Below are 27,924 nucleotides of genomic sequence, written 5' to 3'. Positions count from 1 at the left end.
GCCAGGCACGACCATCTTTTCAATAACTTAAATATTATCATTTCAGCACTATTCTGCATTGAATGTGACCAGGATCCATCTCTCCCAGCTCTGGACCCAGGAGATGCTGCAGGCAGCGGCACCGCAGCCTTGCAGAGCAAGGGTGCGCCCAGGGCATGACTCTCCTCGGTGTGCCTTGTGTAAACCTGGAGCACGTGCAAATGTTGACCAATGCCCCTTAAGCTGTGGTCTTTTGCACCGAAAAATTGCCGTCTCTTTTCAAGACTCAGGTGTAACATGCAATTACAGTCTGACAAACACTGTTCTTCAGGTGTATGTGTCTTTATTTAAAAAGCCCCATTCACATCACTACATGGCACTGCCCAAGTCCTAGGATAACCTCCGCCCCAAAAGGGTAAAAAAGGGTAAAAAAGAGGGAGGAAAGAGATGCAAATGTCAAGAGGGGAAGGAGCTGTACTTCCTTCCAACTCAAGCCCAACAGATTGGCAAGGTCCCAGGTGCTCGCAGATCTCCGTGTGTTCTTACTTCAAGCCCTTCAGTTCCTCCATGCAGACCTACCCGAACACTTTTATTTGGGTTTAAGTGCTTTAGCATAAAACTGTTCCTCATTAGTTTAAATTAACCATAATAGCCCTGGTTTAGACTGAAACAAGGAGACAGATGGAAAGCAATGAGGTAACTGGATCTTATCGAGTTGATGTTTGCTAGCTGAGCTGCAGTGGCAGCACGGGACGTGCTCTCTCCCTGCCCTGGTTGGGAGGGGAAAGGCATCAGTGCAACCCCAAGGGTTTTGTACATGTTTGGAGCAGGTCCATCAGTCCTGAGCAGCACACGAGGCGGCAGCCCCAGCCTTACCCCCACCAAAAGGTGCAGCTTCAGCTCAGCTATCCCATCCCTGCGTCCCATTCAAACCCTGCGGTCCAAGACAGCTCCAGCTTCTCAGCAACGTGGGCAAGTTGTCTTTGGAGAGGTCAGAAGAGGAGGAGAGCTCACCCAGGGAGGGCACGAGGCCGGGCAGATGCAATCTCCACCCTAACGACATTAGCTATCATGTCATTCGGCGGAAACCTTTCTTTTCTGACCAAAGAGGTGGTTAAAATCCTGCTGTACATGAGAATCTCAGTCCAGCCTTAACTTTGGAGAAAGGCACATGTTTTCTTTATCTCTGTATGTCACTGGATAGATTAGATGAGATATATTTATCTAGACAGCAATCTGTGTAGCTGCAAAGATACAGCTACAAAATTCCATGGGCTGAGATCATCCCATGCTGAGTTTAGCATCCCAGTAAGAAACGATACTTCATTTTGGTGGTTGACATGTTTTCATCAAAACATAAGGAAACTGAGTGATTTGACCTCAAGTGTTGGGTGTCTGTGCTCTTTTTTTTTTTTTTAATTCACATTAAAAAAAATGTAAAGGGTTTGTTGGGTGGGGTTCTTTAAGCAAAACCATCCTTTTGAACAATTTCCTTGTACAGTATTTGTTCCTGTTTGCTTGTGTTTTCCAGTTGCTCTACTTTGCTTGTTCCCAGTAGGGTCAAAAACCCTAAGAAGGAGCGTGAAATCCTAAGGAAGAGAAAAATGCATGAAAGAAATAAGGAGGATCAAAAATGTGTCACTTCCTGCAATGACTGTCAAGGAAAATAAAGGAATAAATAACCTATTATATTTTTTTGTCCACTCTCATATCCAGTGAATCAGCAGATCTCCCGTGATCTGACAGAGCAGCAGTTAAATCACTGTCCACTTGGACTGCCCTTTAAAGTCATTCTTTAGGAAAGAAAAGTTGAAAAACCCTGGATAAACACACTCCAAGGAAATATTTCCTGTGTACAGTAGAAAGGAGCTGAGGGAGGGCCCCTGTTCAACACTGGGGTCAGTCCCCATCGCAACGTATGGAGGCAAGAGAATAGGGTCACTGGGAGGAAACCAGTGTAAACAGGATCTGCTTTTATCAGTGGGAAAAAAAAAACAACCCTGTTTAAATTAGCCAGAAATATTCGCCTATATGTTTTAATCACAAGCTGCCATTTCCAAGTCTTGCAGCAGGGTTAAGTCACAGATGAGGAGCTGCTGATCACATGCTGTCCCTGAATGCAAGAAGCTGATTGTCCCTTCTGCTTTTGGAAGGAACTAGCAAGGGGCACCCCATGCTTGAAGCCTGAGCAGGATGCCTGGGCTGGAGCTGCAGGACGGGAGGACCAGGCTTAGCATGGGAAGGATGCTTGCTAGAAACCCTGGGTGCGGGACAAGAAAGGAGACCTGCCAGCCTTGCAGAGCATCCCTCCTGGTGGGATGCGGGGACTGGGGGGCACCCACCAGCCTTGCAGAGCATCCCTCCTGGTGGGATGCGGGGACTGAGGGTACCCGCCAACCTTGCAGAGCATCCCTCCTGGTGGGATGTGGGGACTGGGGGGCACCCGCCAGCCTTGCAGAGCATCCCTCCTGGTGGGATGTGGGGAATGGGGGTACCTGCCAACCTTACAGAGCATCCCTCCTGGTGGGATGCAGGGGCTGGAGGAGACCCACCAGCCTTGCAGAGCATATGCCTCCTGGTGGGATGTGGGGACTGGGGGGCACCCGCCAGCCTTGCAGAGCATCCCTCCTGGTGGGATGCGGGGAATGGGGGTACCTGCCAACCTTGCAGAGCATCCCTCCTGGTGGGATGCTGGGGCCGAGGGCTGCGGCACGGGTGGTCTCCAGCGCGAAAGTGCAGCGCCCCCCCCCCCCCCCCCCCCCAGCAGCGCGGCGCCAGGACCCCGCGGGGGGGGACGGACCCGCCGGGCCGCCCGCGCCGCCGGGCGAACCCTGCGCTCTGCTGCCCCCTGGCGGCGGCGGGCAGCGCGGCGGCGGGCCGGCAGCACCCCCGGGGTACCTGCCCCTCCCCGGGGTGTCTGCACCCCCGTGCTGCACCCGCCCCCCCCACGAGTGGGTGCCTGCCCGTCCCTGGGCGTGCCTTCTCCCCCGGAACGGTGCCTGCCCCCCAAGTGCGTACCTGCCCTCTCCGTCTGTTTCTGGGCCCCCCAGTTGTCCCTGCTCCCCCCCCCCGGTCCGCCGCGAGTGCGTGCCTGCCCCCCAAGTGCGTGCCTGCCCCCCCCCCCCCATCGTCTCGCCTCCCCCCGCAGGGTCTGCAAGCGCCCGGCGCCGGTGCCGGCTTCATCCTGCCCCGGGGCTCGCCTCGTCCGGCAGAGCAGCGCTGCTGCCGCCTCCTCCTCCTCCTCCTCCTCCTCCTCCTCCTCCTCCTCCTCCTCCTCCTCCTCCTCCTCCTCCTCCTCCTCCGGCGGCACCTGACGCTCGGGGCTCCCGACGCCCCCCCGGGCCGCCCCTCCCTCCCTCCCTCCCCTCGCCCCTCCCGGAGCTCTCCCGTGAGAGCGGGACGGCGAGCGGAGCCGCCGAGCGCTGCCGGCCGCTGCCCAGCGCAGCCCCCCGGAGCATGCGAGGGCAGCGGGGGGGCACCGACCTCGCTGCCCCCCGGGGCGGGCCGGCGGCGGGGCTGAGCGGCGGCGAGAGCCGGTGGCGGGGAGGGGGGCAGCGCGGCCGGCCGGCGTGAAGCGGGCCGGGGGGGGCGCGGAGCCGCGCGTGCCGCCCGCCCTCCGTCGCGGCTGGGGGGCCCGAGCCTTGCCCGGGGCAGCGCGGGGAGCGAGGCGCTGAGCGAGCCTTGGGGGGGGCCGCGGGGATCATGCCGGGGGGGCTGCGCCTCGGCATCGCTTTCTGCTCGCCCTCCATGGAGCCCGGACCTTTTCTACAATGACTTTCCCCGAGCTGAGCAATGGCAGCTTGAGTGGGAACCGGACGGGACAGGGCAGCCAGAGCGGTGCCAACCGGTCCTGGGGGCTGCAGGGTGAGGAGCCCCCCGAGGGCAACGGCACCGCCCTGACCTTCGCCTTGGACGTGCAGGCGGTGGGCGTCGGGGTCTTCCTGGCCGTCTTCATCCTCTCAGCCATCGTGGGGAACATACTCGTCATCCTCTCGGTGGCTTGCAACCGGCACCTGCAGACAGTCACCAACTACTTCATCGTCAACCTGGCCATCGCCGACCTGCTGCTCAGCACCACCGTGCTGCCCTTCTCGGCCACCTTGGAGGTGCTGGGCTTCTGGGTGTTTGGGCGCATCTTCTGCAACATCTGGGCAGCAGTGGACGTGCTGTGCTGCTCCGCCTCCATCATGAGCTTGTGTATCATCTCGGTGGACAGGTACATCGGCGTCAAGTACTCCCTCAAGTACCCCACGATCATGACCGAGAGGAAGGCGGGGGTCATCCTCGTGGTGGTCTGGCTCTCGTCCATGGTCATCTCCATCGGCCCACTGCTGGGATGGAAGGAGCCGCCACCGCCGGATGAGAGCATCTGCAGCATCACAGAGGAGCCAGGCTATGCCCTGTTCTCCTCCCTCTTCTCCTTCTACCTGCCCCTCATGGTCATCCTGGTGATGTACTTCAGGATCTATGTGGTGGCCAGGAGGACCACCCGGAGCTTGGAGGCAGGGGTCAAGAAGGAGAGGAATAAATCCATGGAAGTGGTACTGCGCATCCACTGCCGCAGCGTGCTGGAGGAGCCTCTCTCCAGCACCCGGAACAAGGGGCACAACTTCAGGAGCTCCCTCTCCGTGCGGCTCCTCAAGTTCTCCCGTGAGAAAAAAGCAGCCAAGACTCTCGCCATCGTCGTGGGTGTTTTCATCCTCTGCTGGTTCCCCTTCTTCTTCGTCCTGCCTTTTGGTAAGTGACCCCGTCCCCCATCCCAGCCCCGCTGCCTGTGGCTGAACTCCCGGGGACCTGCTCCTTGGGACAAACTTTCAGGACACAAGTCATACGTGGAGGTGAGGGATAGGTAACTGATGGGTGAATAAACCAGCAATGAATTAATTCAATTAATTAACACTTATTCAATATTTATTAATCAGTGTCTTATAATCAATCAAAGTAAATAGCAAATGAATAAAATAGCTGCATAATAATTGGTTTAATTAATTCATTCTGCATTCAGCACTTTAATTAACGAAGTTCAGGCTGAGGAGGAAGCAGCTCTATTCCAAGCAGGCTGTAGTTACGGCACAGTGGTCTCCAAACAGCTTTGCCGTCCCTGCCCCCAGCCTCCCTTCCTCCCAGCCTGGGGGAGCGCACCTGGATCTGCCCCTGCGTGCTCAGGGCTCCCACCCCTGCTGCGAACTGGTGATGATGCTGGAGATGAGTGAGGTTTGATCCCTCCAAGGAGCGTGTCAGAGTCTGAAACATAAGTCCCACCAACTTCCTGGGACGCCAATGTTGCGCAGGGACCGGGAGCAGGACCAGGTCTTACCTACAAGGGTGATGGTCCCGGGTGATTTCCCAGGACTGATCCAGCTCCCACAGGAGCCGTGCCCTCAGCTCCTGGCCCTGCCATGGTGCCTGTGTCACTGGGTGCTCGTTTAGGGTTGTCTGATGCGTTGTGCTCTAAAATTTTGGCAAGTTGTTTGCACGGGTGCAAAGGATGCAGCTCCCTGCCTGCAGCGGAGGCGGAGTGGGCACAGAGCCCACCGGGCACGGGGCCGTGTGATGTCCAAGGCAACGTCCCCCTCCAGCACCAGTGCTACCCGCAGCCCGTAAAGTGCAGGAAAGCCAGAGCTCTTCATCTCCACCTCAACAGGCACCCAGTTCAGGGGACCGGATTAACCCCTGGAGTGGCATAGCTAAACCTGGGGCGGGGGGGGCAAGATTAAAATAACTTCTGAATATTGACGATGGCCTTTGCACAGAGCTCGGAGGTCTGCCACTCCATCTGCGGGGTGGGACCCACGTGTCCCACGGCCCACTGGGGACTTGTGTCCAAGTAACCCTGCAGACAGGGAAACATAGCTAGTTCTGCACTTTTTCTCAGGATTTTTCAAATCCTCTCGCTCGAGGCTGCCTCTCAAGTCAATGGAAACAGAGCATCGTGACCACAGGACTCACTCTGACCTGCTGAGGTTTTGATCTCCCTCCAGCGCTGCGGGTGTCCCCTTGGGGACAGCTGGAGCCCAAGGCTGTTAGACACCTAACTGAGGCCACTCCATCCCCACCTGCCCTCCAGTGGGATAACTCACCAGGAGCAATGGTGCCTTGGGAGCTGAGGTGTCCCTAGGGTGGTGGATCAAGGTTGTGGGTGGCTGGTCTCACTATGCTGCTGTCTTGTTCCTCTTTGCTTTGGTTTCTCTCTCTGTGTGATGGTGGCATTTGCTGAGTTTATCTCAGCTCTCCGTAGGGGTGAAACTGCTGCTGTGAAGAGTTTTCACCCTATGTGAGCATGAATTATCCCGTCTGTCTGTGCCTCAGTTTCCATTTCATTGATCAGGTGCATTGGGGGATTTTTGTAGCCTGCAAATAAATAGTTTGGGCATGTGGTGCTCAGGGAGATGCCGGTACCCGAAGGCTGAGCTCTCTGGGCAGCCCCAGTCTGATACTCACCTCCCTGGCCGATCAGCAGGGCAGGAACCAGCTCTGAACCTCATTCATACCTTTACACATTACAGCTAACGAAGCTGGGAGTCGGGATCCTGTTCCTGAGTTATTTCCAGTACTTGGAAATAGAGAACAAACATCAGGCAAATAGTTTTCAGTAGAAAAAAATATTTTATTTTGTTTTACCATCTCTGTTCTCCCTTGAAACACTTGAACCAGCTTCTCCACTGATGTAAATCGCTACCCTTGCACTGAGGTCAAAGGAGATATGCTGATTTACACCAGCTAAAAATCCAAACTTCATTCTTTAAGTACCTCCCGTGAACCCATTTGCTTCCTCCAAGCACACAACTTGCCAAGTTCTTTATAAACACGGCTTTGATCTTTACTTCCTGCTGTATTATACGTATAATATAAACACAGCAAAAGTTCATTTATTTTATGACTACAAAATATGCTGCCTTTCATTTCACACACCCCCCCCTTTTATTAATTGCAATTTCCTATTCAAATCTGAGAATCATTCAATGCTATCTAGAAGGAGAACAGAAACTTCTGCAAGGTCTAAGCACTGATTTTACAGCTCAGGAGACAGGTCTGAAACTCAGAGAAATCAGCAAAGTTCACTGTAAATCCACAAACTGAAACATGCTGGAGCCAATTCTCCTTGAAAAGAGGATTGTAAATGGTTAAGTAAAATGGCTTTTTTATTTGCTTGTTAGACAAACTTACGTGAAATAATTCGGGGCCAACTGGAAATTATATTGATACATATTTCGAATGAAAATGAAATACTGGTGAGAAACAAAAATCACTTTCAATTGAAGTGAAACATTTTGTTTCAATTCAAGAGAAGAGTGAATGGAAGTTTATTAAAAAATGAGTACTCAGATACGTTTCAAAATGAACTGTCACATTAAAATGAAATTAATAAGTGATCTATTTTCTTCTGAAAACATTGAAATGTTTTGACTTTTTTTCTGTTTGACATGAATTTGCAAGAAGTTGTCATTGACTGACAGTTGACTGACTGTTGTCTGATTATACTTTTTAGGGATAAGTAAATTTGTCAACTGAAAAAAGACTCCCAGCTCTACTTAGCATTGACTTAGCAAGCAGAAACTTCTGTACCGGCTCTGTCACCGGTGTCTGTGTGAGTCTGCACACATCTTTGCAACTCTCTGCACAATAGTTTCCATATTAGTTACACAGGAGGAATATTTATCACATCAGTGTTCAGAAGCTGAAATAACCAATAATCTTAAATAACAGGACCTATGTATGTGCCAAATGTTGTCAGCCATTTCTCCGTGCTGCTTCTTTAAACCAGCTCAAACTCCCCAATACCTCTACAGTCTATTTATCAGCTGAGTAATTTAGCTCACTCTTGGGTTTGTGATGCACGTTCCCCAAGCAGAAGATGCCATCACCAGGAGTTTTAATACAGTTAACAGTTTCTGTGGCTAATGAGACTCTTTAAGCAGCTGGTTGTTTAACGAGATACTAAATCCTAATTACCCACATAACTCTTGCGTGGGTTGTATCTTTTGCCGGGTGTGCAGTAGAGCTCTACCAAGCTGCTTTGCCTGGGGATCCTTGGTGGTGGTTGTGTGGTTTATTCCAGGGTGCCTCTTCCCTTAGCAAAGACCTGTCAAGAGAAGATAACTGGATGCTTCTCAGAGATGCGGGCCAGGAGTTTAAGGGGGTTTGCAAGATAGGATTCATCTCCCTTTGGTTGTCTCAGACATCTGTGCCTCCATCTCAGCCAGTCATAACATCATGGAGATGCTAGTTGGAAGTGACTTCTGAAGGTCCAACTCCTCTCTGAGAATACCAGATCAATCAGTCATATTCACCCAAAGCTCCCTTTATCTTTCCAAGGGGAGAGCCTGAAGGTGTGACTCACCTGACCTATTTTGGACATCCTCCTTAGGATGAGATGAACTGTGGTGTCAATCTGCCTCTTCTTCTCCCTTGACTACAAAAGCAGCCAGCGGCAACTAACCAGCTGATGGTGTCTGCGCTGCAGGTATTTGCAGAGGTGGGACATATCCTAGTCTGGATTTTTTTAAGTCTAATGGAAGCAAGATGCCCAGGTGAGAGAAAGCTCAATCCTGTGTCAGCTCAAGCCTTTATTAGAGAGAGAGAGAAAAGACAGAGAAACTCTCTTTTAAGTCACACAACCATAGAGGCTTCACTGGCTCTTCTGCTAATGGAAAATCCTGCTAAAAGTTAGGTGCTGGATTTGTCCTTGCAGTAGGGCATCTATGCAATGGGTCAAGGAACCAGAAACCCTTATACAACACCTATAGGTAGATAGCCACCTGCTTTCTCAAACCTGATCCAGAAGGAAGTAAGTAAGAATGGAGGGATGGAGCCCTGCTCCCCATCTGCTCTTCAGTGGCTGGGGAGCATGTAAAGACAATGTGAGACCCCAGATGGGACCATCTCAGGAGTGGAGGCAAAGACCTTCTCCATCACCACCCCAGAAGCATCTAAGAGGAAACAACCATCCCTTGGGATCAAGGATGCGCTAGCCAGTACCCAGGATGGCGATTTGCACACCTCAATGACCCTTGTTTTTTAAGAAGCATAGTCTAGTCTGGGTGGTGGGCTCCCATGTTTGTTATTCTTTGGATTTGGTTAGAAATCAAGACCGGTATCAGAAAGGCACAGCAGCACCCATAGCTAGTGCCACCCAAGGGTGAAGGCCACAACCCAAGGCTCCCCTCACTCTGTCCCTCCTCAAGCAGCAGGTTACCCAGACAAGGAATGGCTTAAGAGATCCCTCATTATGAGCAAAACCCTCCATATTCATGGTCTTATATTTGCCTTGGGGTGGTGACTTGCCTGTCTTTGCAGTGGAAGCTGGTACTCATTTCCAGCTACAATTCAGAAAAATAGTGTACTGGCTTTTTTACCTGCATCCTGAAGGAAAGGCAGCTGCCACACAAACCAAGCTTAGAAAGGTCTCCTTCAAGCCAAAACAAAAATGTCCATGATATATTTGAGGTGCTGTTTTTCACAGGGCAGAAGTCTTTTCACAAAACATTTTGCAGAAGATGGGCTCACAGAGGCATAGCACTTGTAAAATAAATGATGGGGAAGACAATGTAGGTAGATTTCAGATGAGACGGGGTCTGTTCTGGTAGAAGTGGAGAATCTAATTCTATTCTGGTAGAAGAGCATTTAGCATAATTTCCTAAGAAAAAAAAGGGCTATGTCATTGCTCTGTGCCTGTGTGCGTGTAGGCCTTTCCCCACCACCTGACGAACTCTTTCATCTGTCTCAGCCACATTTGAGAAAGTGCTAAATGTCCTCAATATACCAAGTTCCTATAAAAATAGGCACATGGGTAAAGGAGTAGGAACTTTTATACCCTCCCTCGCAGAAGGAAGGTTGCAGAGTGAGCTCAGCCCCTGGTTAGACATCAGAAAATACTCACTAAAAATCCACCACAAGAAACAATTCCACAGAAAATCAAACTTCTTTAGTTTTGTTGTGCACAGGAGGACCTCATCAAATGTGTGATTTAAAAGGAGGAGGGTGAAAGATAGACCATTCAATTACTTTGATTGTCAGGGCAGTCTCTTGTATCTCCTGAAATTTTCTGAGTCATGGTGGAAGTGGCAGAATTGGCATGGAAAAAGGAATGGGCAACTGCTTTGGAATAATTAGCTATGGCCTAGAGCATCAAATCAAACTGGAACAAGAGCAATTGCAATGAACTATTCCATCTGCCACACATCCCCCATTGATCCTGGTCCACAGAAACCATACATTCACTAAAAATGCCAGCAAAGACACAGACACAGAATCTCAAAAGCTGCTAGGTACCAGGCTCCAGTTTGATTTATTGGACATCATCCAGGCAAGAGGCAAGATTCTTCTCGTCTGCTTTGCACCACAGGATGTTTCCATCAAACGGGCTCATGCCAAATTAGCATAAATTCATTAAATCGTGGGGGATGGATGGGTGTTCCAGCCCATCTCCCTTTCTCAGGGAAAGATCACTTGGCCCCAAACCATTCCCGGTCTGTTTTTCAAGGCTATTCTTAAAGCATTGCAGTGAGGGCAAATCCATTGCTTTCCTAGGCAAATTATACTGTTGCTTAAGCAGCCCTCAAATGTGATTTCTGCTTTTCTTTTTCCAGTTCAGAGTGTCTGCAATAACATTAGGGCTGTGTTGCAGCCTACCAGAATGTCATTCCTAGGGCATGATAGCAGGGATGCCTGTGGTGGGCATGGCACAGGGACATAGGGGTGAGTAGAGCCCGCTGGGATAGCACTGGAGGAATAGTCCAGGCACAGGGGAACTGGCTGGGAGTCATCTGCATTGATTGTGTCTGTCTAGGGACAATACTGTGGGAAAGCAACCTGTGAGCTGGGTTTCTCTCCAGGGAGAACATGCTGACATCCTGCAGAAGGGCACAGGAGAGATTTACAAGTAGGCACATGGGTAACGAGCCTATGAGTAAATTATGCAGCTAAAGCATTTGACGGTGTTGATTCACTCCTTGTGCCCTAGTGCAGAAGCCACCAAACTGCAGAACAACAGCGGAACAGTCTATGTGTGTTTGGAAACAGCCAGCAAAAAATGATTATTTAGAGCCCAAAGGAGTGTGTGTGGTTCCCTTCCTACCCATTACCCTGTGTAGAAGGCCAGAGGCGGGTGGAGGGATTTGGTGTAGTTTTTGCTGTTACAAGAGATGCAGCATTCTCGACCTCAAATAATGACTTGCACCCAAGTTTGAATATATGCTTTGCCTCTGCCTGGCCAAAGCGACGCAGTGATTCATTGAAGTGACTGCGAATAGGACCCAGATGTCCCATGACCTATGTACAGGATTACTCTGCTTCAAGTCCACCCACCGCACCACCAAATAAAACTATTTAAAGCCAAATGTCTGTTTTTATATCTCAGTGTCTTGACGCATCTGGAGGCAGTTTCTATAATGGATGTACCACAAACAGGAAAAAAATAGATCTTGAAAAATTTAAAACTACTGTGATTCCATGGGCAAAATGTTATAAAATCTCTCAACAGGAGTTTTGGAACCAATACTAAAATACACCATATCATATTAAATGCATCTATATTAAGCTGGGTCTGATGATTTTATTATATTTGTACACACAAAACTTTGTCCTGGATGTTCTGGGAAGGAGCTTTTAATTAGCCTGATCTAGCTTCATTAATTCATATGTGGATAAATATTTGCTCATTAATTCTGATAATCTGCTTAATGAGATGTAACAAAGATTGAGCGGAAGGGTGGGGATGCTCTTTGGTATGATCATGCAAGGTGGTTGTTTAATCTCTTGCTACCAGCTTGTTTTTAATTGGTTTTGCCACAACAAATGTCATGCACTAGGTACTAGCAACAGTGTCACGTTAGCAAGTAACAGCACAAAAGCTTCATGCTACGGGTAGGGTTTTAATTAGAAGTGTGCTCACTTTAGTGAGTATATACAGCACTTTTGCTCAAGACTCTTCAGAAAACAAGTGTATTTCCTTGGGAAAGCAACCTGAGTTATCTTCCGATTGATCCATCAGGGCTTTTACTTGATATGATTACTGTGCTGTATTCTAGGTAGGGCTGATAGTACCTATTAACATTACGGGACCCTTCTGGAATAAAGTCCCAGTTTCTGGTGCCAAACATTATCTATTAGGTAAAGTTTTCCATTCTGTGTCTTTGTAACAGGCTGAATTTGTTCTGCCAAATGTGAGACAGAATGAGATAGCCGTATCTGAGAAAGATGACAGGAAAAAACACAGCGTTCAGTTCCTATAAGAAGTGTTACGGGGACAGCCTTGAGTTTGAAAAGCTCTGGCAGTACCATATGTCAGAGCAGAAACTGGACATTTTAATCCATTGGGGTTGGGGGGTGCTTTATGTCAGGACAGGGCAGGCGTTGGATAAAGCTGGCCCAACACGGCCAATTTCTGTGAAGAAAGCATGTTTCTGAGGTGTTGGCAAGGAAGGGCTTTTAAGAGCAATGACCTGATGGTGTCTGATGGGCATTTCTGCTCCTCTGCAGTCCCCTGTATTGCTCACTTCCACACTGTTCCCATCTTCTCCAATGTCAAGACAGTCCCTGGCATTGGATGCCAACAGTATACACTCTTCAGCTAACTGCTTTTCAGCTTTCTACATAACCAACAAGGAAAAATAGGTATTTTGAGGCTGCAGTTCATCTCATCCTAATATTGCTATCTAAACCAGTCAGATGAGTCACACCCCAAAAGCACCGGTGTCTCCTCAGTGCCTCTGAGGGAGGCCAAAGATCCCTAGCTCCAAGGTGCACAGTGCACATCTAAACTAGCTGAGGCGAAAATCACTGCGAAGCCAAATATGGGACCAGTTTTGCCAAAGTCTGACACACTTTCAGCTGGAGCTGGAGCTGATAGGACTTAAGGATGTGAAGTGCTCCATAAGACCAAGAGCTCAGGAATCCACACTCAAAATACAGATGTATTTTGACATTGCTTTGTAGATGGGATGGTAAAATGGCTCCAAAGCACCTTTTTCTCCTTGGAGAGCTGTGAAAAGAGAAATATATATGTTTGCAAAAACTTTGGCCAGAACTGAGCAAAGTACCTTCAGATATCCATGAGGAAACAGAATTCTGTCAGAGCAGAGCTGAGCAGGGTGAGTTTGTAAAGAGTGGAGCCACATACTGACCGGTGAGGAGATACTGAATAGCTCAAATGAGCTATTACTTGATTGAGCACCAACCTTTCCTTGCAACTGGTGTGGCAAGGACAGTGCAGAGACAATAAAGCATGATCCTGAAATTAAACCCTTTAAATGTAAGAAAGCAAAGTTTTGCAAATGTGATTTTCACTTTGACCTTGTCAATCTTTTGAGTCCTTCACCTTGCAACTTGCTTAGTGTTCATTTAGCAATTTTATTATATAGGATACAGTATAACTTGTCTGGAAGCTATTGGTTTATGTGGTCAGTAAAAACCAGTGTTCACCATAGTGGTAGAGTTAAACAAGACAATTTTTAACACATAACCCAATTACAAAGCAAGAACGTGAAAATCTATTAAAATATTTGTTCTCTGTATGAGAAAATACATCTTTACAACAGCTGAAGCCCAGAAGCAGTAGTTGCAAAGGCTCTGGTTTACGCACCCCCTTTTCAGCAATTATCTTTCCATGGACAGTGGTGGGATTTTGAGTGGTGCCTGCAGCAACGTCTGCCTTTCAATATAAACTCCAAAATTCAAGTAGATGATAAGGACAGGAGCCGCTTGAGAAAACAGGGGTTTTCATTGAGATTTCTCTTTCCACATAAATTCAATTCAGGAAAATATAGTTCTGCCCCTGGATATTTCTATATGGTGCATGGCATCATTGTGTACGTATTTTGTCTCTCTCTTACCCTTACTGCCCTTTACGTGGTGATACTCCTAATTGGTCTACATTTCCTGGTATACCCCACTGTCTCCCTCTTAGCCAAGATATAAGTGCTAGCCTAGGTTGCATCACGGGTTATACCATCCTCTAGACAAGTAGTAATAGGAAAGCAACTGAACTGCAAGTCTCAGAAGAATGACATTGTCATTGACAATAGAAAATATCCCAGGGTTTGTTTGCTTGTTGTTTGGGCAAAACAAGGCTGTAAGAGCTTCTGGCATGAAGTATAGTTAATGAAAAATCCAGTTTTCCAATTAATACATGTTTAGACTTTTGATCAACCCATGTTGTTCCATCTCCTTATTCCTTTTACACACAAAATTTCAAAGTCCTCTGAAGGTATGTAGCTTTGAGGGTACAAAGAGGGGGTTTTTGTCCATCATTCCTTACAGCATAACTTGACCCGTCTTGTGTTGAGTGGATTCTCAGGAGGTTATGAATCAGCTTTGTTCTCTGGGCAGACCTTTTCCCAGGAAAGCCTGGTACTAACGACACTTTGTAAATGTGTTTTTCTGCTCTACATTGTGAACTAACTACCTCCTTTCCTTGTCATGTGATAATGAGGCAAGGCTAAGTGTGGCCTCATAACCCCGAGATTGTCTTTCACTTTCTCTTGGGTTGTCATCAAGGCAGATCTGTTGCATGCATCAACCCAAAAGAGCTCTTCTGAGGATAGCCAGTGTGTTATTCTTCTGTGCATTGGTTGTTAAATGGTGGTACAGGCATCAGTGACTTTTGCTGATGGGCCAAGCCCTAGAGGAGGATGGCTGCTGTAAAATTCAGGGTGTTGCTTTTTCGTTCTTCACAGCAGGTGTTACACTGGGGTTATCACTATGAGTATATCCACTAGATAAATGCACTCGTTCCAAGAAGCAAACCCTGCATTTTCTCCAGCAAAGCAGGGCAGAGTGACTCACATCCACATAACTCAGGGCTAGGCCTCTCTGGAGGAGACTTGCATTTCCACTTTGATACAGGGTCTTCTCCAGACATCACCAGGTGTCCCAGTGGCTTTAAGACTTGGTTACTATTTTGAGCCATTTTTAATGCAAAATGGTCTACAATAACATACCAGTTGTTGGCAACCTGTGAAAGAAGGATTTAGGTAATGCAAGTGCCCTATGCTTCAGGAGGACCCTGCATACGGGACCCATCCAACCCTCTGTCCCACCAGGTTACCGTGTAGCACCAATGGATGGTAACTCCCTGCGGGCAAGGTCTTCTCTGTTGAGTAGGTGAGAGCACTCATCTCTCCCTCACAAGGGACCACTTGAATGTGGCCATGGGTTTGGAGACAGCTACAGTGGAGCCCGTCATTCGTTGTAGCTTGTTTCTATGCAAGATTTGTGATGGGGAGCAAGGAAAGGCGTTGGAGATGTGAAGGCACAGTAGGAGATGAGGAGGAAGAGCAGGAGGCTTGGGGTGCAGTGAGCCTAATGAGGTGCTGGTAAGACTGGACTGGGAGCCCTTCTTGTCTCCAGCAGCCCTGAGGTGGCAGGGCTTCAAGGTTCCCTGAGGTGACCGCAAAACAGAGGGTTTGCTGAGTCCCAAAACAGAACCGTCCTCTGTCTCTCCTAATGCTCAAACTCAGAAGAGTGTTTTCAGGGGCCAAGTATGTTTTAAGGTCTTGGTTTTGTTTACCCACCTTCTCTTAATTTGGTTGTGGCTGAAAGGGTTTGGGGATTTGGGAGCAAGGGTGGTTCATGAGGAAGAGCTTCAGTATTCAAGTTTAGCAGCTGCCTGCTTTCACAGGAGAGCTGCTTTCCGATTTGGCAGTTAATTGCCATTCTTATTTGCTGTAAATTTTTCCTTTAAAATGCCATTAGGAACAGCGAGTGACGAGCTCTTCCTTCTGAAGGCTTTGCCTTTACGAGCACTTTCCATCCAGAGATCTCTCAGCCCTTTGCACCTGTACCTGAACACACATACCCAAATATCCTAACCCTCCTCCTTCCTCCAAAGTAAATTCCAGCCACCGCAATGCAAAAATGAAGTCTCTGGTGGGTATTGATCTGTGGCATCGACTATCTGCAGTCCAGGCTGGTGAGGAAACCTGGCAGAGGTAGCATTCACGCCTCCCCACGCATTGTATGCTGGGGACAACCTTACGCCAGTGCTGCCAGCTCCATAGCTCAAAGGACTAAATAGGAGGAAGGGGAACACACACAAATGTCATCAGGGTGGGAGACAACCCATCTGTTTCAACACTGTTCATAATTTTTGGCTAGGGAAACTGCGGAACTGCTTACATACCTGTAGTCACTTTAGTATCACTAACACACCAGCTACTTCTGCCTGTCCTCCTTTCTCTGTTTCACTGCTGTATAAAACTGTCATATGGAAACAGAAGACTGTACTTCTCCCTGCACCATAATTTATGGGTGCGATTAGCCCAAGGATGGATTTACTGGAGTGGCTGGAACAGGATATGGCTTTTTAGCTACTCCTAATGAATAGCCTTTCTCCAAGAGGGCTCCTTAGCTAATGCATTTGGAGCCGAGCCAGAGAACCACCAGGTCTGGTGGCAGAAAACCAACTGCCAGCTCGCTAAGGAGAGGGCATTTCCTCCTCCCGGAAAGTTTCCAACCGTAGGCAATTCACAACTCAGTCATTAAGGCCCCTGAAATGCAACTTTTATTTTTACCCCCTCCAGTAGCTGAAAAAAAAAAACCCCCACATTTGCAAGGGATTCCTGCTGGGAGAAATCCCTGTCCCAGACAAGTCCAAGCCCCCTTTCCCATTGCTCACAGTGGGTACATTGATGGCACTCTGTAAAGGAAGACCAGCAGGAGATAGCAAATACTTAACTGGCCCCAGACAGCTCTTTCCAACATGAATCTGCCCAAGGAGTGTGCCTGGAGCAGTATGAGCATGAGGTGGTTGATGCCACTTGGTTCAGGACCTGGAATCAGACCTGTCCCTCTTCTGTTCAGCAGTTTGTTTGTTAATCACAGTTAATGGGATCTGTATTTCCCCCAGTGAGTCAAAGGCTAGAGTAAATCACAGGGGTTATCTCACCTGATTGTCTAAATTAAAGAACTCCTGGCTGCCCTCCCCTGCAAGACTGTTGCAACGCAAGGTTGCAAGTGCTGAGAAGCCCAAGACAAGAGCCAGGCTGCAAATCCTCAAAAAAATGTCCATGATGGGGGAAAAAAGTACGTAAGGAAGCCCTGCAAGAGATCTCCCATGCAAGGATCAATGATGCAAACACTGAGCAGCGGACAGCCCCCACTACAAAAGAAGGCTGCCCCAGGCTTTGCTGGAAGGGCTATGCTGGAGCTTGGTCCAGGTGTTCTGCCCACGGACAAGATCTTTGTGAAAGCATTGAGATGGGGAAAAGATAACAAAGGAACTTGTCTAGAGGGAAATTCATATCCTAAGCCTAAAACTGATGATTTGTAGTATAGAGACAGTGAGGAATGGGGATATCTTCACGGCATGGTGCTCTTTTCTCGTTGCAATGAGCCAAGAGGAGGTTAGGACAACATGAGTGGGAAAGGGAGAGGAACCCTCCCTGCAGCAGGAGGATGGTCTGGAGCCAGGCGTTGCCACCCCAGGACGAGCTGAGGGGAGGAGGTAACAAGCACAGTGGTCTCATGCCACATCTCACCCCTGGCTGTTTTCCAGCTGCAGGTTTCCTCCGACCAGCCTCACAGATCGCTGAGAAACAGCCCACAAGTAACAACAGGGATTGTGGAGGGCACTGTCCCCAAAATCCAGGGACTCAGAGCCACTTTTGAACCCCTTGGTCACCAGATCAAGCTGGCAATGGTGTTATTTCTTGCCCTACGTGAGAGCCCTCTCGCCTGAGTCCCAGGCAGGGGACCTGACACGTGTATTCCCACCCCAGATGTGTTTTCTGAAATGCAGTTTGGAAGGGCATGGAGCACACGCACACATGCACAACACAACAGTGGAGACACCAGCAGCTGCTCGCCGACCTAGTTTGAGCGCAGACAACACAGATCTTGAGTTCAGAGCAGCTGCCAGCTCTTGAACCTCTGCCTTTAGAGCCAAGTTCTCTAGGAGACACTTGTCAAACTGCACCAGAAAAGTTTTCAGCCATGGGATATTTCTGTTTCCAGGGTCCCTTCCATAGGAATTATCTGGAAAGCTGTGAGGATGCGTCGTGAAGTTGAGCTGGCGGCCAGCCACGGTCTCGTCTGCTTCCCTCAATATTGCACTCAGGCTGGGGATTTGGGGAAACAAAACAGAATGATTTCACATCACAGGGTTTGCTTTCCGTGTATTCATCACTCAGAGACGAGCGTGCAGAGATGGTGGAAGAAGGAGCAAAGTGCAGGGTTTTCCAAATAATGCATTTCTCCCTTTCTTCTGCCTTGCAAAAGCACTGTTATTTGGGATTAATCACGTTGTGCTCCTCTTCCAGTGATACCACAGGGTTACAGCCCTTCAGGGCTCTCTGCAGGCTGATCGGAGATCCTTAACAATGCACAAGCCCATTAGTCATGTGCTTCAGCCCCTTTTGTGTCAGGTGCTGTACAAACAGTAATGCTATTTCTAGCCCAGAGGAGCTCAAAGTAGTGGATCCAGATGGATGTGGGAGGCAGGAGAGCACCCAGTGGTATCTGTGTGCAGACAGGCTGCAGTTTTGCCGGCATTCAGGCAAAGGAGCAGGAAATAGTGGTGCAGGTACTGACGGATAGCTTCTGCTATCCTAGGAAAGCAACCAAGGAAAAGGGACCAATTCCCATTGCATCTGAGCGCCTCCTTAGCCACCACCCTCCCTCCCTGGGTCCCTTTTCCCGAATACCTCCTTGCCAGTGCTTCCCCTCTCATCCATGCCTCTGCTAAACAAGGCACATAGTTATTTCTGGTTTGCAGGTAGACAAAGAGATTAGGGATAGGACCAGACTCACAGGTGAAGACTTCTATATATAGTTGTCTACAGGTAGGTGTCTGCATGTGAGCTGGATGTCTCAGCTCCCATTATTGTCCATGTCTAGAGAGCTAGATTGATAACCAGATTTGGATTGCAATTTACTCCCCTAAGATATGCCCAGTGCTGTCCAAGATCCCCTAAGGTAGATGAAACAACCATGTGGGGTTTTTGATTGCAAGACGGGACCTAGAGAACCCCTGTGCTCTTCTAGAGGGACATCCAGGGACCAGGAGAGACATTCCAGGGCATTTATCTCTGGTGGTACAAGGCACGTAGGCAACCTCAGTGTCTACTTTAGGATGACCTGGATTGCACCCTGGATTGCTTTCCCAAGAAATTAAAAAGAAAACCAGACATCCTCATGGAAAACACTTCTGGTAACCTGCCTACACAAACATTTCTTTCTCTATCCCATAAACTGGAATGTAGGTTGTGCCCTGAAGTTTGGTATCTTGATTATGTCAATACCTTTCCCTCAGATGCATCCTTTCACAGGCTAATTCTGAAGCTGTGTCCTGAAAATAAAAATAAAGGGGTCACTACTGCTTTCTCAGATGTCTTATGAGGAGTCAGTCTGGTTTCCTTTTCATCGCTGTCAAGCATTAAAAAGCACACCTAATGCTTCAAAGCAGGAATAGTAGGAAATACACAGAAAAGTCTTTGAAGGAAGGACTTAATCTTTGCTGACTGGCAGAGATAGAGAAGAAAAGTCAATTAAGTGACTTTACTGGTCTGACCTGTCTGTTTCTCCTGTAGGGTCCATCACTTGGCACATTTATCCAGGCAAGTAGGACACAGCTGGCCAAATAGATGGAAAACATGGCGTTACCTGCCAGTGGTGGGTTTGGCCTCTCCTTTTAGGACATGTAGTGATAGTAAGGCTGTTGGATAGGGTGGTGGTGTGCACAAAGCTTGTCCCATCGCAGCTTTAGATCTTTGCCCATCTGCTAATGCTGAGATGTGAGAACCAGCTCAGAAACGCACAGCGTGACACACGTGATGCGCAGACTTCCTGGGCTTCATTAACATCCCTTGATGACCCCAGCGGGCAGCGTGGCTTCTGCTTTCCTACATGATGGATCCATGAACTTCCCCCAAAGGTCAGAAGAATGAGGATGTGGGCGGTTTCGTTTTCCTGCAAGGGAAAGTATTTACTTTCAAAACAGAACTTTCCCAGTGTCTGAGGTTGTTTGAATCAAAGGCAGCGAGGGTAGGGGGCTGAGTGGAGATTGTTTGCATTGACTGCTGCCGTCAGCCTGTCAGGATTTATTCCACATGTTCAGCTGGAAAAGGTCTCTTCCTTCTCTCTGTGTACTCTCGCTGCACACCCATCAGCATGCAGTTAAAGAAACTGCAGGTAATTAGCAGCCTAATGTATGCAACAAAAATAATTTGCTCCAAAAACAAGCATTTACCGCTCAAAGCAGAACCGGGTCACTCACAGCAGAATTCAGCGAAGCCATTGAAGAGCAAGATAGCCAGAAACGTGACCATGTCTGCCATCCCACTGAGCGCATTGGCAATTCCTCAAGTGCCTTCTTCATTTGTAGTTCTTCATCTTCTTCTTCCTCTCCCTGTTTCTCCTCCTATCTGTACCTCTTTGGGGCTCTGGTGTACAAATACCACAGGAGGCTGTCACAATTTTGAGAATGGAGTGACTGCCACTACAGATCACCGTGGTGCACAATCCCATTCAAAATCACTTGAGTTTCATATATGTTCCAGTCCCTGACCCCCTGCTGCCTGTGCCTTTGGGGAAGCCATTCTGGATCTTATTGCATCCAACTCTTAGAAACATTATTGTTTGCAGCAGGACCATATCCTTGCCTCATTTACAATCATTTAGTTTTGTGTCCGTATTGTCTTCTTCCTTAAGTAGTTACATTCTTTCCTTGGCTTTCACCCTTCTGACAGACAGGTCAGAGGTCTTCTTCCCTTGTAGCTTCTTTGTCCTGCATTGAACAAGTGAAAATTCATCTCACCTAAAGAATTCCCTTTTGCCTTTATCGCCCATATTCCTCCATTGGTCCATCTGGATTTACTCCCCTTTAGAAGATCACTGATGGTTTGGATGCTTTGGGAGACCAACCTTGTACTTTACACTCCGACTATTCAAGGTGCACCAGAAAAATGAGTGTCTGGGCAAGCAGTCCTTTGTGGTAACCCTGATGTCCCTGCTAGCAATGGTAGTGGCAGATCACACCTCCCACCTGGAGAAGAGATGGAGAAAGCAACCACCAGCACTGTGTTGGTGGACGTCCCCTGTGATTGCCACCAGGCAAACTATGCAGCTTGGTGCCTGGCTGTTAAGTCAGCACTGGGTTTGGACTCTTCTGAGTCATGTCACAGAGATCTCCAAGGAAGAATGTCTAAAAAAATAAATGGATGCTACCTGCCTGCCCAAGTGCATGCTCAGAATTGTACCAGAGGGTTTATTTCATAAGCCCATCTTTTTCACTGCCGTTTTGCTCCATAAGGGACACTCCAAAGGACCCTCCTTCCAAACTCAGCTGGAAACAGCTCCCCAGGACACCTCGAAGCCACGAGATCCCCATCAGGCAGTGCTGAAATGTGGATTAAGAAATGCTGCTCCACTGCCAGATTTGACTCATCCCGCCTCTCAAACACTCGCCTATGGTCACCATGGTGACTGGGTCAAGCACCTCAGAAAAATGATCTGGGAAAGTCCATTTTTATTTCTCCCTATTTATTTCTTGTCACTTCCAATCCCTGCCTCTCACCCTTCTCCTTCCCCAGCCCAGGAGTGACCTGCATTTCAAGGACAGAGCAGCTCGCAAGGGACCAAGGAGACTTTATTTTATTCCAAACTTCAATCATCAAGGAAGGAATTCTACGACACACGTTTGAAAAAGGTCTCACAGTCCATCAGAAACCACTTTGCTTGTGAAGAGAGAGACAGGGGGACTGGGCCAGCCATAGGTGGTATCAGGACCGAGTTTACCTACTCCTTTCCCATCAAATACTCCATCAGTAAGGTTCTCAGGTGGACAGGCATTGGAAGTTAGCCTGGGCTGCAATAAAGCAGGCTTTCTTCAACACAGGTAATAATGCGTCATACCTCCACCAGTGCTCAGCACCCAAGAAAAAGAAAACACCTTTGCACCAGACACAGGAGAAGAGGATCTCAAGGTTAGAAGCCCCCCTTGGATGAAAAGTTTAGGAACCTCTTTCCTTGGCTAGCCCTTTGTTTATGTTTAACCATGCTGTCCCACCCTCTCCCATCTATGCTGCCCAAAACGTCCCCTGAAACCCACCTTTCTTTGCAAGCACCTCCCAACCCCTCAGGCAGGCGGCTTTGCTTTTCTCCCTCCTCCCCTTCTCATAGCAATGGGCACCTCTGTCTCCCAGTGTTAGAAAATCCTATTCAGGGGTCTGACAGGCACCCAGGCAATGGTGCGGGCATTTTTAATGGCTCTGCAAAGTAAGACACTGAATTTAGGTGTCTGTATTGGGGTCACCACTGGAGTCATCACTGTTGTCACCCTGATACCTGCACAGATCCTTGTACCCAGAGCTTTTTTCCTTCCTTCACAAGGTTGAATCCTTCCTCATTTAGTGGATATTGGTCTCCATCGCACTCTGAATGCCTCTTTTAACCAACCTTGCTGGTGCTAGGCTGGTCATTTAGAAAAGTTTCAGCAGGACCAAGTTTTCCCTTGATTTCATCCTCTCCTAGTTTATCATTATTGCATGTTGCTCCATTTCATTCCCTACACAAAACAGAAACATTATGGCAGGTTTTGACAGGTAAACTGGAGTTTGGGTCCTGCACCAAGGCTGACATCAGTGTTAAGCAGTAGCTGTGCCTCTATTACACCAAATACTGGTAAGGAGCAAAAAGCATCCCACCAGACAGATGTTTCCATTAAATTTGGGAATGCCTGCAAAACCATGCAGAAAAGGCCTACAAATGAAAAGCTAACTGAGTTGTTTATTGCCATTAGCAAACAGCAAAAAAACCCCAACCCAACAAAACAGCAGAGAATGCAACAACGGGATCATTTGGGAACAATTCATTATTTGTTATTCCTACTAATAAAATCTATTTGTACTGCAGTTACATCCAGGAGCATGCGTGTAGGAGCTGGAACTCCCATAGCAAAATGGTGTTTCCTCACTCTAAAGACTTTATTGCCTTGGTTTTGTGAGCTTAACTGTGCAAATTGTTGACCTCTGGCCACCATTAGGTTGTGGGACTATCACAAGTGGTCCACAGCAGATGCACTGAAGAATATCAAGCATTAAAATGCATATGTTTTCTGTGAAAAGTTGGATAATGAGGTTGTTGAATCACCCAAGGGAGATCCAGAAGGCTGATAATGGTCCTTTATCAGCAGGTTTAGGATCTAGTGAAGGGAGAGAGAGAATTGTTGTGTCAACAAAAGAAAATTAAACTGTTTTTCAAATTGACCCATAGTGTCCTATTTCATTTTGTGTTTTGATTAGGTTTGGTTTGGTTTGGTTTGTGAACTTAAATGTAAGCAAATTTTAATACAAAGTACTTTGGTGTGCCTGTTCCTCCCTGCTCCAAAAGAAACATTTTGCCTAGAAAAGTTTCAATATTGAAACTTTGCAATTGTTTTTCAAATACTCTTTTCCTCTCTCATCTGCTTTGGCCAAAAGAATTTGATGAGTTTGCCCTACATGAAAATTTGTGTTTGTCTCCTCCAATCTGTATGCTTTTCAGTGAATGAAAGAGGCAACCAATAAATTTTTGCCCTGATATCCTCAGATGTCTTTTTTTCTGGCAGGATGCATGAGAATGGTGTCAGGAGATATATCCTGGTGCAGCCTGGAAAGCTCTTGGGAATCTCTGTATATAAAATGATTAAGAAAGTTGGATAATAAAGCAGACACATGCTATTGCTATGAACAACCATGACATTTCTTGGTTGTACCCATCTTTTGGTATCCCTTTGCAGAACAAGTCCCAGACTGAAATGTACCTTTGTCACTCTGTGTATCCAAAAAGCCATTTTAGGGGAGCAAGTGGCCTCTTTCAAAGGAAAATTGTGGCGTGTTAGCAGTGGCAGAGAGTGAGAAAGGATGTCAGCCAGCCCTTGAAACATAATCACCTTTGAGCTATCCCAAAATCCAGGCTGGAGGGGTCAGTTTGACATTGTTGGACTGCAAGTTGTCAGTGCACTTGGCCGTGGCAGCAGTGCACTTGGCCACCAGGTCAGGCTCAGCTACGGAGCCAAATTCTTCCCAGTGTAACCTCGAAATGCCTCTTTGGGGCTCTGGCCATAGATGGCATGACCCACACCTCCTCATGTGGGACACAGCTGGGACACCTGTGCCACAGGAGATGAGGAACGAGGGCCGATTCATGACCGTGGAGATTCCCAGGCTATGTATGAAGGGAGCCCTGACAGTCTGCAGAGCCAGCCCATAAACTGGACGGTTTCCTCTCTCTCAGAGGGAACATCCAGGGATTTCTCCGCGCCAGGACATCAAAGAGGAGATTATAACCAGCTGTCTCATGCAGCTAATTGATACCCGGCTTCTTTATTCCTCAGGGACGTCTCTGAGGGAACTAAGCCAAGGGAGGTCGAAAGGAATGAACAAAGGAGCACGAATGTCCCAGAGTGTGAGGAGGGCAGAGACCAACTTCACCCCAGGGTCTCCTCTGGGGAGCAATCTCCTAGCCAGTCCAACATTCCCTGAGGACAGAGTCCATCAGTGGAATCTGGACTGATTTGTCACCCAGCACCCAGGGAAATATCTCATGTCACCCAACTTCTTCCTCTTCTTGTTTAAATAGCCTAGTGCAAGGGCAGGATAGGATGTCAGTACAGACTGGGGGATGAATGGATTGCAGAGAAAGACTTGGGGGTACTGGTGGATGAAAAATTGGACATCAACCCGCAACGTGCGCTCGCAGCCCAGAAAGCCAATCATAGTCTGGGCTGCATCAAAAGAAGCATGGGCAGCAGGTCGAGGGAGGTGATTCTCCTGCTCTGTTCCACTCTGGTGAGATCCCACCCAGAGTACTGTGTTCAGCCCTGGGGTCCCCGGCACAAGAAAGACATGGACCTGTTGGAGCGGGTCCAGAGGAGGGACATGGAGATGGTCAGAGGGCTGGAACACCTCTGCTATGGAGAGGGGCTGAGACAGTTGGGGTTGTTCAGCCTGGAGGAGAGAAAGCTCCAGAGACCTTATTGCAGCCTTTCAATATATAAAGGGGGCTTTTAAGAAAGCTGGAGAGAGACTTTTTACCAGGGTCTGTAGTGACAGGATGAGGGGCAATGGTTTTAAATTGAAAGAGAGTAGGTTGACATTGGACATAAGAGCAACATTTTTTATGATGAGAGTGGTGAGACACTGGAACAGGTTGCCCAGAGAAGTTGTGGATTCCCCCTCCCTGGATGAGTTTCAGGTCAGGTTGGATGGGGCTTTGAGCCACCTGATCTAGTGAAAGACATCCCTGCCCATGGCGGGGGTGGTTGGACTAGATGCTTTTTGAAGGTTCCTTCCAACCCAAACCATGCTATAATTCTGTGATGCTCTGTTATCCCAGTGACTGGGAGTCATCTGAAAACTGTGGCTTAGAGGGACAGCCATGCTCCCTTCCCTGTCTCCTCCACAGGGTTTGCAACTCAGCAGAATGCCTCTGTTCTTTGATTTTGCAGAGAAGCAAAAGTTACCTTATTAGAGAGCTCAGATGGGAAGTCTGGCCACAGGACAATATGAAAGTCAGCGTCCATTTGTCAAGGCATGTTTTGATCTTCTCCAATAACTGGAAGGACTTTCTTCAAACAGAAAGTGAAACTGTCTGAGTAGAAGCATTTTGTCCTCCATTCTCATCAGCGATCAAAAGAATAAGAGATATCTGTTTCCCATGGCTTGCATGACTTCTGTACTTCCAAATCAGCAGCTTAACTTTGTGCCCAATCCAGCATGGCTGGGGATGGAAGTGTTGGCTTTTACAGCAGTCAGGGATGCAGGGCTGAAATGTCTGATGGCATCCATGCTGCTGCAAAGCACAACCATCGACGTGCAGACCTGTATGTATTTGCGTTTGCAAACCTGAAAATGGCTATTCCAGATGCAAAATTGGCAGTTTAACTGCCTGCAGGTGATTGATTGGCATCTTTTGCATTAAATTGCTGGAAAATGGTGTGTTACGTAAGTGAAGAAGGAGGAGTGAGAAAGAAGAAAAGAAAACCATTAGGCAGAGGTTAAAATGGAAATGGAGAAAAGATCCATCTGTGCAACCTCTCCCCTTCTCCTTCATTTACGCAATCATGCCAGAAGGCCCTGTGCTCTCCAATGTCAATCCAGAGTCAGCAGCAAATGCAAATCAGTCACGTTTGACCTTCCCATTGTCATATTCGGGGCACAGATTTAGCCTCCTGCACATCTGCAAAGCACTCGCCATTCTCCTGGGCACAGTGGCCCAAAGTAAGTGAAGCATTTAAGCAGATGCTGAACTCACGAGATTCCCAAGTAGCAGGTCTGGATGCTGGGCAGCAAAGGAGGATTTCATTGGAAAATGCCAGCTGGAAAACCAAGTGGACACGTCCCAGGTTTAACAACCTCTACTTCAATCACTAATCATAGCTCCAGGGCAGCACCTTCATGCCAAGTTTCCACGGCTTTCTTACCATGCAACCAGCAGAGTGAAAACCTTGGCAGCTCTGCGCTAACCCGGGGTTGACTCCTGGATCCAACACGAGTAACCTGGAAGCCCTGAGCACCCTGGCTCCAGAAAGGGTTTTCTCATGCTTCAAGGCTTCCTGCTAGAAGTATGTTAATTTGGGGGACTTTAAGACACTCTGGATTCCCAGATTCATAAATTCCAAGGACCACAAGAGTTCCATTGCCTGATCTCCTATCTTGCTCTGCCCAGGGAAATTCCAGGGAACGTAGCTGGCCAAGGACTTTGCATCTTTCTGTACCCTGTGGCTGGGGAGGGTTGAGAAGGGGGAGAGAGGGAGACTGCCCCACGGTGTAGATCCATCTAGTGGTGGTTGTCTGTTGGCATGCTTTTCTCAATGGATTAACAAGTGTTTCCATGTCAGCTGGTAGTTGTCAGGTTTCCAGGGATACATCCCTTTTAGACAACAGTGTGCACTGCAGGTTCTTAGAATTCCCTTTTTTAAATTTATACTTCCTCAGAAATTTTCATTATTTTTTATTGCATTCTGGTTTTTGAAAGAAAACAAATATCAAACACTGACATTTCCCACAAACCAGGCATCTGCATTTCCAGATAGCTCTGTTCCCAAGCATGGATTGATACACTCTGCAAAAACTGACTCTTAACAATTCCATCTTGTCACATTAAAATCATGGGGATTTGCGCCACTAGGCTTTGTAAAAATATAGATGATTGGGACTGGAAAGTGTCTTAAGAGACGATCTAGTCCCTCCCTTGACCTCAGGTCAGAGAAAATGGGTCTGGCCTATATAATGAGTATGTAGTAGAGTATTCCCATTATATGGGAATTTGTGGTTGCCCTGGTGCTATGAAACTGGTTCCAGTGTGCAAGTCTACTTTTGCTGCTTCATGTAATTCAGGCAGTATCTGCATCACTACAAGTCTGTTCTGTACGGGTTAACATTGAGGAAGAAACTCTACCACCCAACAGCAGTGCAAGTATAAACTGTGTGACATAAATTGACCCTAAATCCAACTCCTGATTAATAGCTTCAGCCTTTGCAAAGCTTGCCTCCTCTTTCCCAGTAGCTCCATTGCCCCAGTCTTGTAACTGGCTTTCTTTATCCTAGGACTCCCCTACACACAGCATACGCATCAGCACCCTTTCCCTGATGTTGAGCTGATTTCTCGTGGTATGATTTGGTTGAGAGTATGGTTTACCAGCAGATGTTTCCATGCAGTAGAACTTTCAAAGGAGTGCAGATTATCTCATGTGTAGGTTAAATGCGTGAAATCATGGAATCTGTTATTCAGAAGTAATTACTTATGTCTAAAATAGATTAAAGCCTGATTTGATACTATTTTTTTGGTACAACTGGTGAATATTGTCGCTTGTTAAAAATATACCCTCATTCATGTGATGCTGGAATTTTGCCACCCTCAACCATGGCATGCTCTGCTGTGCCTTGGTTGATATAGTGACTTAGAAAAATCTCTAAATTTCTGACCAGACACTTGGAGCCCAATGGAAGAGATGGGCACCAACACCAC

The 27,924-nt window shown here is 47.9% G+C and overlaps 1 protein-coding gene across 1 annotated transcript in view; it reads left to right on the top strand.

Annotated features, from left to right (window-relative positions):
* Positions 1 to 3,749: 3,749 nt before the first annotated feature.
* ADRA1D (adrenoceptor alpha 1D) overlaps positions 3,750 to 27,924 on the top strand; it is a 47,617-nt gene continuing 23,442 nt past the window's right edge. Inside the window, exon 1 of the mRNA XM_059818054.1 lies at positions 3,750 to 4,716. Coding sequence (XP_059674037.1) covers positions 3,750 to 4,716 — 967 coding nt within the window. The remainder of the gene's footprint in view (positions 4,717 to 27,924) is intronic.

Source organism: Gavia stellata, chromosome 5 (assembly GCF_030936135.1).
Source record: "Gavia stellata isolate bGavSte3 chromosome 5, bGavSte3.hap2, whole genome shotgun sequence".
In the NCBI taxonomy this organism is placed as follows: domain Eukaryota; kingdom Metazoa; phylum Chordata; class Aves; order Gaviiformes; family Gaviidae; genus Gavia; species Gavia stellata.
This window is presented reverse-complemented; position numbering and strand designations above follow the sequence as displayed.